General features: G+C 29.9%; 1 protein-coding gene across 1 annotated transcript in view; it reads right to left on the bottom strand.

Annotated features, from left to right (window-relative positions):
• Nucleotides 1-10,346, bottom strand: part of LOC107450508 (uncharacterized) — a 28,679-nt gene that overhangs the window by 588 nt on the left and 17,745 nt on the right. Inside the window, exons 14-16 of the mRNA XM_016066419.4 lie at nucleotides 9,790-9,950; nucleotides 7,459-7,573; nucleotides 6,006-6,124 (exon numbers count right to left, since the gene is read on the bottom strand). Coding sequence (XP_015921905.2) covers nucleotides 6,006-6,124; nucleotides 7,459-7,573; nucleotides 9,790-9,950 — 395 coding nt within the window. The remainder of the gene's footprint in view (nucleotides 1-6,005; nucleotides 6,125-7,458; nucleotides 7,574-9,789; nucleotides 9,951-10,346) is intronic.

Genomic DNA, 10,346 nt, shown 5'->3' with positions numbered 1-10,346 from the left:
AAGATAAGGTGGCCACAAATGGAGAGAAAAAAATTTCCCAGGCTTTTAAAGACTGATTTTTATTAAATTTCACTGACTTTTGTAACTGGTTGCATAAACTTTATTATTACAAAACTTATTTCCAATCAACAGGATATTCAACTATTTCTAAAATTCCATCATTCTAGGAGATAGATTTGATTAAATTGATTTTAGCGTATAATATTTATAATATGAAGTAAAGATTGATTAAATATTTAGTTTAATGGCCCAAATAATCAAATTGATCATGTGGTATGAAACTTAACTTTTTGCACTCTGGGCACTTTAAAATGTTAAATTAGTGTAAGCACTTATTTAAAATATATATGGCTGCAATATTACATTGTAACAACTAATAACAATAAAATTATGTGGTTAGGAAATATTAAGAAACAAAAATTTAAAATTTTTAATCCTATCATATAGGTGGAGTGCAAAAGGTAAATATTAATATGGACTCTTGGTAAAAAAAAATCAAAGTAATTGTTTGATAGATGAGGCTAAAAATATAAATAGGGACAATAAATGGGGAAAAAAACATAACTGTGGGTAAAGTAGGTTTATAGTTGCATGAAGTAATAAGTGTAGTGAATCAAAATACATTTATAATTGTACACTTTTAAATTTGAGTAAAAAATAATCATTGCTCGTTGACTACTTTTTATTAAAATTATAAGACAAGGTTTAAAAAATTTTCTTCAGATTTTGAGAAAGAAATGAGTACAGTAGACGCCGCTTAATGCGATCGCATCGGGACGAACGTGATTTGATAACAATAACCGATTGATTACAATACAGTAAACGAAAAAAATTTAAGGTAAAAAATGTTTTTTTACATACGTATTAAAATAAAAATTATTTTAAATTAAGAGCTATTGCTGTAAAACTCTATAGTATTTAATAGAAATTAATGTACGCTAAAGAAAAAGAAGTAGTTAGTATACTTACATATTTAATGATGAACTGCAGAAAACAATACAAAAGGTTAGTTATTAACTGAAAAAGAAATCATCAATTGTCGATTGTTTAGCATTCTTTCGAAGCAAGTCATTAACAAATTGCTCATAATCATAATGTTTATGAAAGTGCTCCTTTGTTTTGCACACCTAGACGTAAGCCTCCCTCATCTGAGCAGGCGTCGGAATGTTGTCCTCGATAGCACTTTCGGGTTCATCATCGGCATCATAATCTTGTGACGAAGCTTGATCTTTGACACATACGGCTTCGTAAATGTCCTCATCAGTTAACGAAGTAGAAGTTTCAACCTTCTCGTCGATCTCCATCCATGCTTCAAAACCCTCAGCATTCACATCGGGCGGGGGGATGGAAAACGTCTTCCATTTCCTTCATCACAGCAGCATTGTTGTCCCAGGGTGCGTAGCGTTTGTAAAAAGTACTTAAAGGTGCTTTTTTGGGGATTTATTTTTTAAAAGCTTTTAAAGGTGCTTTTTTCAGTTGGCGTTTTTAAAAAGTGCTTTTTTTCCAAATAATTTTTTTCCCCCTTCAGTGATATCTGGTGGATCGCATGCATTTCACGAAAAATGGGGAGTTTGCTACGTAATCATTCACGCAGACTTCATGTCGTACCCACGTTATGACTTGCGCATGCGCGCATACTTGAAACCGAAACCCGAGTGCTCCAATTCGGATAGAGAATGTCAGATCCTTATGAAATCTTTTTCTTTTTAATTTATTTTAATTTTGTTCTTGTTTATTTAATTTACTTCTAACACTTTTTTTGACGTAGGGGGTAAGGGTACTTTTGTTCTGAGTTCAGGGTCAAGTTGAATTCACTCAGTGATGTGGGAAAGTACTGATTGTTTAAATTTACGCCCGTTTCTTTTTGGGTTTTTCTTAACGCTAAAACTGTTTATAAAAAGTTTTTGTTTTTCAATAATATCATTGATTAAATATGAATTTTTTGAGTGCTTGAAAATTTTTGTAAAGTGCTTGAAAAGTTTTTAAAAAGTGCTTATTTTTGATTCAAAGATTTGGCTACGCACCCTGTTGTCCTCTGGTTGACAAAATCCTCTATGACTAAATTATTCCATGACATTGTTAACAAATGTATGGCATCCAAAACATTTGTTTTTTTGGCTAAAGCGTTCACATTAAGATCTTCAGCGTCTTGGTCTTCTATATTTTCTAAGATCCTTGAACGCATTTCCTTTCTGTAATATGCCTTCAAGGAGCGGATAATTTCCTGGTCACACGGTTGAATTAAAGAAGTGGTGTTTAGTGGTAAGAGCTCGATATTTATCTTCTTTAATGAAACAGTTACATCATGCGCAGTGCAGTTGTCTATGAGCAGGTGTATGTTCCGTTTCCGCTTGTCCCATTTCAACAGCCATTTATTAAAGATGGTGGTAGTCATCCAAGCCGTTTTGTTGGCAAAATAATCGACGGGCAGATTTTTTCACACCTTTGAAAACAGCAGGGCTTCTTACTTTTTTCAATCACTAAAAGTTTTTCTTCAGTGCCGGTCATACTAGCGCAACATAGCACAGTTAGGCGTTCCTTGGAGGTTTTACATCCTTGCGTACTTTCCTTCTGAAACATGTAGGTGTGTTCAGGCAACGCACGTAAATATAGGCCAGTTTCATCAGCGTTATATACATCTTCAAGGTGAATATGTGGCAATAAGTTTAAGCCATTCTTCTTCAAGCCACTGATCTGCGGCTACATTATCGGCATCGTTTTGTTCACGGCGCGTCGTTCGGGAGAGTATGATCTGCCTCTTTTTCCAGCGGTGGAACCATCCTTCTGCGGCTACGAAGTTTCCTTTTCCCAATTTTGCAGCTAAATCTTCAGCTTTTTGGCGCAAAATTGGACCATTAACACGAGCGTCCCTTTCACGAACGTTTGTGAACCAGAGTTTTAATGCAGATTCAACCTCTTTGTCTTTTCCATCTCGATTTCTGTTACAATTCAGATTTTCGTTCAAAGAGCACTTTTTTTCGATACCTTCAAATTTTTTGAAAATTTTTCAGAAAAGCGACTCCGAAACTTTCAATTGAACAGCAGCATTCATTTGGCTCATTTTCTGCAATTTAACATAACGATTTAAAATGTCAACCTTTTCTTTCACAGTAAGATCTCTCCGTTTCCTTTCCATTATAAAAAACAAATCAGGTTACAAATCGTATGAACTATGGTAAAGTGAAAATTTATGCTGATCTTCCTCTGCATGCGTCTTTTAAACACTTAGATGTGGCAGTTCCACTATATTATTGTTTTAACCCCATTTTATTGTTTGACCAATAGCGACTCGGTAAGCGACCTGCCAAAATCAAGTTGCACACCCGAAACAATGTTCTCTTTTGAAGGCCACCCCTTAAACCCTTCCCATAGTGGCTGGGACACATTGTTTAGTTCTTCTAAAAAGGGGCTCGTGACAAACATTGACTCGTTACTGGCAGGTCTTCTTATCTCTTTATTTAGGAATTTGAAATTGCACAGTTCTACGGAATTTTACAATGCTTGACCGAAAATGGCAAAATACCCCCTCCTAATGACACATGTTTAAAAGATAATATACGAGCCCCGTTTGGACTTTTGGTAAGTTTCAGGAAACACTTCAAACAAAAAAAAAAGTTTTCCTACTTGTTTTTATTGGTTTCAGGAAAATAAAATTTACATATAAACTGATAACATTAAACGAACATTTGATTACAATAAACGATGATTTTTCAATGTATTTTGATATAAGCGGACGGGACTAAGCGATTTTGATAACATTAAACGATTGATAACATTAACCGTGATCACATTAAGCGGCGTCTACTGTATTCGAAAGACAGAAAAAAAAATTTGCCAATATTACAAATATATATATATATAAATAAATAAATACAAGAAAACACTAAGAAGTTAAGAAAAACAATAAGTTTCATTTGTTGTGCTTAAGCTGCAAGTAAACAGAACTCATTAGATAAGTTCAAAATGAAGATAAAACAAAGAAAAATTATATATAGTCATATAAAAAAAGGGGGGGGGAAATAATAAGTAAAAAAAAATAACAAACATATATATATATTTTCTATATACAGTCTATAGTGAACACGGTTTATAGTGAACTCCTGGATATAGTGAACGAAGTGTTCGGTCCCGTGCATTGCTATACCCGTATAATGTTATTTTTTGTGGATATAGTGAACCAAAAAAGTGATGAAGTTGGATATAATAAACTTTTTTCTGTCTGCGACTGATTTTCTTCTTCATTTTTTTGTAATAATTTCTAAATTTCTACTTCAAAATAAGTACATATACCGATTTTTAAAGCCATCTATAGTGGGGAAGGTAGCGATAAGCATTTTTTCTTGTTTGCTTCTTTTACCTTACTTTCTCATTTCTAAACAAATCAAGCAGATGTTTCCAACCCAGGCAGATGATGCACCTGTAAGGTGTCAGTGGGATCAATAAGCATTTTTTGTCAGAGGGAATGAGTAACTATTCATTATTGGTCAAAGAGTTGGACACTAATATGTGTTGATAAGGCCCTCATTTCAACTCCTTTTTGCTCTCAATGCAGTTAAAAAAAGCCTGCAAATAAGTGTGTCAAATTTAACTATGGCGAGCAGTAAACGTAAAATGTTCTCCATTGATGATAAAATGGGCATAATCAGAAAAATTTAAAATGGATGTAATCAAGCTGATATTTGCAGAGAATATAAACTATCCAAATCTACAGTTCATAACATATGGAAAAATAGGCAATTAACAATTTCTGCTCATGAAAAAAGTTTAAATGGCAGAAAAAAGTTGAGAAAAGCAGATCACAAGGATATTGAAGAAGTATTACTGAAGTGGTTCAGCATTCAAAGAAGCAGCAATCTTCCAGTATCTGGACAAATGTCGATGAATTTGCTAGGCAATTTTAAGATTACTTTTATGTGTTCGAATGGCAGGTTAGACAAGTTTAAAAATTGGACTAACAGAAATTCAGGAAAAATTATCTGAGAGTCGGGAAGTGTTTCCATATCTGATGTTGAGGATTGCTCATCAGCTAAAGATAACTAATTTTTTTTTTGTGTGTGTACAGGACAAAGAGTAATAAAAAATAAAAATTTTTTTGTTACTACATAATATTTTTCAGTCATTTATTTGAATAACGTGTAATAAAAGGGAGGAATTTGGGAACAATTAGCTAAATTGCCCGCGTAACGGATATAGTGAACTCCCGGTTATAGTGAACCAAAATTTCGGTTCCTTGAAGGTTCACTGTATATATAAAGTGTTACAAAAATTTAGGAATATTATAAATTTGCTACAGAAATCCTTGAATAGTGCGTTCTTAGTCCCTTTAGGTCATAAATATATTCTAAAATTGTAAAGTTACTAATTCTGAGAAACTTGCTTTGAATCAATGGTAACTAAAATTAAATTGAAGCAGTATCAATTAAAATTGAAGGAAGAACAATTAAAGGAAATTTAATGATTTTAATTTGTTGAGATGATAAACAGTTTATTGTAAAGTATGCAGAAAATTTGATTTCTAAAAATATATGATATTTAAGCAAGAAGATAAATGTAAATTTAATTTAAACATCAGAAAAATTTCCAAGTTTCAAAGGGCAGTTTTCTTAAATTCACTCTGAAGCAAATATTTTCTAATTTTATTAAGATTACTCTATGCATGGATTAAAAAAGAACAAGCCTAATTATTATTATAATATTTTATGTTAAAAGGCATTTGAAAAATATTTAACAATAATGTAATACTTAGGGTCTAGATTTTTAAAAAAAATAAATTTCCAGAATACTTGATAACAATTACTTTGAAATCTAATAAAATAATTACTAAATCTCTACATTAGTTGTTTTTTTATTATTTAATACTGCTTCAATTAATATACATAAATTAATATAATAACATACATAAATTGTTAATTTTAAAAGCAACTCACAGTAAAAATAATATTCATAAAATTTTAGCTTTTATTAAACTTATATTATTTTTGACACAAATGTGAACAATCGCTTACCATTATTGTGTTGGTTAAACAACTAGAGGAGTACAAGATATCTTTTAAAGATTTTTCTTTCATCATAAGGGTAAAGACGTCGATTAAACATCGAATAATACTATAGACGTCAGGGTTATCTGAAAAGACAAACATTATTTCTTGCAATTCATACATCTAATAAATTGTTGTATGTCTTAAATGATAACAATGATTACACTTTTAATTACTGTTGTTTTTAAATTATATTCCAAGAACTGGATGTAAGTAAAATGAGTTTTAATCTAAACGTGACACTTCTGGATGTTCTAATGGCCTTGGCCCTCTATGGGCTGTCGCACCACTAGTTTTTAGTTTTAGAGGTTTCACTACACAAATAATTTTAATTTTTATACGAACATAAAATTTTTATGATAGGAACCAAAATTTCTTTAAAGGACTCGTCTTTATGTTTAATTATAGCCAAAAGTATGAAGAAAAAAAAAACAAGATAGATTTAAAGCAGTTTGTTTGTATGTATGTATTAAAAATGTTTGGAAATTATAGATAATGCGGTTTATTTTATTAATATTTTTTTTATTTATAAATTAAATTATCAATACTTTTTCATTACATAGAGTTTTTACCTTTTAAAATGCATTATGGGATTATAATTTTAAAAATAACTTGAGAAATCTAAAAGTTTGTCATTTTAGGCTTGAGCATCACAGATAATGATTAATTAAAATATGACATTGATATTAAATAATAATTTTTTAAAAATTTCTGCCTTGAATTACTAAAATTCAAATTACATAAGTATTAATTTTTACTGATTTTGGACACCCTTTTTCCTTCTGGAGGTAAGATTTCTTTTAAAAAAAGATGTAAATTTTTCTTAATCTTAATTTTTACAAAAGATCCCACCCCCTAAAAACATGAAAGTCAGTTTTATTTAGGATTTAACATACCAGCCCCCCCCCCCAAAAAAAACAGCAAATAACTAACTCCATTACTTTAAGGCAACATTTGTACAATTCCTAATATGAAATTTCAAAAGTTTACTTTTTGATTGATTCTAAAAAGATATAATGATATTTAAACAAGACAAATGTAAATTTAATTTAAACAGAATTCTTTTAGTACAATATTTAAATGAAGTGTATGCTTAAACAAATGTTAAAGCCATTTACAACATATCACATACCTGTTAAAAAATTAAAAACAATACTAATAAACTAAAAGTAGAATCTAAAAAATACTATAATGTGATAGTGGATCATTTTAATATCATTAATATTTTATTCCATGGATTTAAGCACAATTCTATATGAATTGCATTTCTTAAAACAAAAATATAAGTAAAGTTAATTCCTATTTGAGTATCTGGAAACTTAACCATGATTTATACATCGAATATCATATTTCTAAAATTATTAAAAAATCATTTTTACTATTCCATAATTGAAAATCTTATATTAACATCATAACTTACTATTAGGTAATAACCATGGATAATTTGAAGATCCTGTCTTCAGGTGATAAAACTGATAAAACGTAATTATTCTTGTTGATTGAAGCCATTCACTTCTAGTAAAGTGCCAGAAATTCTGAAGGAAAAAAACAAACAAACTATATTCTATTAAACCTATATCAGCATACATTATTCGATTCAACTCTAAAAGCATATACTCAATATAAAATTATTATTTTTTTAGAGTTAATATCCCACCAGAACTTTTCTTACAAATTACTACTTTTTTCCGAAATATAAATTTAAAAAAAAAGCCAATGCCTGCAATGCTTAAAAAGTTTACATTCGGTATTTTTAAGTATTAATGCAAAAGGTTGTAAAATCAGTATTGAGCATTAAAAAAAATGGAGTAAAAAATTTAATAGGCATGTATTTTTTTACAAGAATGAAAATGTCAAGTTATTAAATGCGTAAATTTTGCATAATTCATTTATAACTTTTAACAAATTTATTAGGTAAATATTTAATAATTCAGAGTTTTGCTTGCTAATTTAAAATTTATATGTGTATTCAAATCATTTTTATCACTGTTGTATAACTTTTTTAAAAATAATAATGCATAATTATGTTTTACACAAAATGGTCTTCAAGTTAGCAAGTTTTATAAAAATGGGTTAAATTTTTTGATTAACCCAAACAGTTTTTGAGATATGAGAAAGACATAAAAAGTTGCCCAACCCTTTGACCATTCGCAAACTAAAATATTAAGATAAGATCTTTTACAGTGTCGCCATACCGTTCTATTTTTACTGTCAGAAACCTGAATCAATTAACGAAAGTTTTTTTCAAGAAAAATTACATTTTTGTGTCTAATTTTATAACTTCAGCTATTGTAGCTTGAACCTTAAAAATTGCAATGCAGACACATAATTTCATTAAAATATCCATGATTTGTTGACAAAAGCATTTTTGCGATGAATAGTTGTTTGTATCATATGCTTGAAGGGTCACTTTTTAGGAAGGCACATTTACACATTTAAATTGAGGATTTACACTCAATACACATTGGATTTGAATGAGAATTCTCCTGTTAAAAACAGTAGAATATCATACAGTGATGAGATGGGGAAGACAGATAGAAGCTTTTCATATATATTTCTCTAACATAAAATATTTCCATGGCATCAAATGAAGGATAATTATTTCTAACAATGGATTAATACTATACTTGACATGCTATGAAAATTTTGGCAATTATTTCGTTATACGGCAGATAACCAAATTTCTTCAATTCTTTTTTAGAAAAATAATATTTATTCTTACTGTTAACTTCAAAAATTTAAGAAAACCCAAAATTTTTAGGACATTTATTGAAATTTTTAATAATTAAGAAATTAAAGGACATTTTTTGTAAAAAAGAAATTTAAGGGCAACTTTGAGCCTTGGGGTGAAAGGAAATGAAGAATAAAAAAAATTGTTAATTCGTCTAAGACTTGCAGCAAGCAAGAGCCTGGTAATTTTAAACCCAATACGGAATACAAGGGAACTCCTGTATCAAGTATTGGGAGAAAGTTGCCTTCGTGGAAGACTTATTGATGGAATGAATACACATTTGGGCTACACGGAGCGGAAGACGACGAGAACCTCCCACGGTTAGCCTGATGGCAAAGGGTCTCTAACCCATGATCCGTCTACTACTGAGGATATTTCACGCCTGCACTGTGGTTGCTGCAATCCAATCTTATCGACCAGCCATCATTTATAAACCGACCCCACCTTTTTATAAATTACATTCTTTCTCTTCCTAATATAAGCATATTATACATTGATTATACTTCGGAGTTTTAGGTTAAATTGGATATAATTGGATCAGGCATAATCGAAAGTTAAAATTGGCACAGAATCATACAGAAATAATGTATTTGAGCAAAATGGTATAGATTATCACTTCAGGTGCCTTCTGGCACAGAATATCAATCCATGCAACATGGTGGCACCATTAGAAGCAGACTCATATAAAAATAAAAATCTTGTTGTTGTGATTGGTTTTAATATTATTTGAACGTCCTATATATGACTCATGGTTTTGGATTTTAGAATGAAAATTTTGAGCATCAGATTAAAGTTTATTCAGAGAGTTTTGTTTTCACTGCCAGTACATCATTAAAGCAACCAAATGACTAATTCCCACGAGAAACTTTACTGTAGGCTTTTATATGATATCTAACAGTTAAAAAAAATAATGTACTAATAAGTTCACATCTAACATGGTTGTTTTGATTTGAAATAAAAAGCTAAACTAATTTAAAAGAACAAAGTAAAATGGATAGAAAATATTCACTTATAGATTACCGTTGGCAGATATTTCAAAAAGTCCACATAAGAGAGTCCATAGAATGAAAGATGATCTACAAAATCATCAACATCGCTGGTAATACAACACCAAATCCACAAATAATGGAAATTTTCTTTAATCACTTCGTTTTTCCATTTAAGTAGATCAGTCTGTTGGTCTAGGAAAAGTGGAGTAAAATTAGTTAAATAGAAAATTATAGCTTATAATTCTAACCAATTCATAAATCAGAACTAAAATAAAAGGTATTAGTCACCAAAACAAAATAAAGATATAATTTGAGATGCTTTTCCCAAAAATGCTTTAAGCTTTGTTGTAAGCAGTTGCTTAAGACATTGAAAATAAGAAAAGAAAAACTGAAATCTAATGTCATGATTATTAATATTTAAATAAATTAGAAAATTTTCTCAAAGTAAATAAAAAAATATAACATAATGAATTCAAGCCAGAATCAGGAAGCTTAGAAAGAAAAAAAATTAATAGAGAATGTTTGAACAACAATTATACACAAGAGTAACGAATCAGTAACTTAATTTCTAATAATCTAAAAAAGGAA

The sequence above is a fragment of the Parasteatoda tepidariorum genome, chromosome 8 (genome assembly GCF_043381705.1).
Source record: "Parasteatoda tepidariorum isolate YZ-2023 chromosome 8, CAS_Ptep_4.0, whole genome shotgun sequence".
Classification (NCBI taxonomy): domain Eukaryota; kingdom Metazoa; phylum Arthropoda; class Arachnida; order Araneae; family Theridiidae; genus Parasteatoda; species Parasteatoda tepidariorum.
The sequence above is the reverse complement of the archived record's forward strand: the minus strand, read 5'-3'. Positions and strand labels throughout refer to the sequence as shown.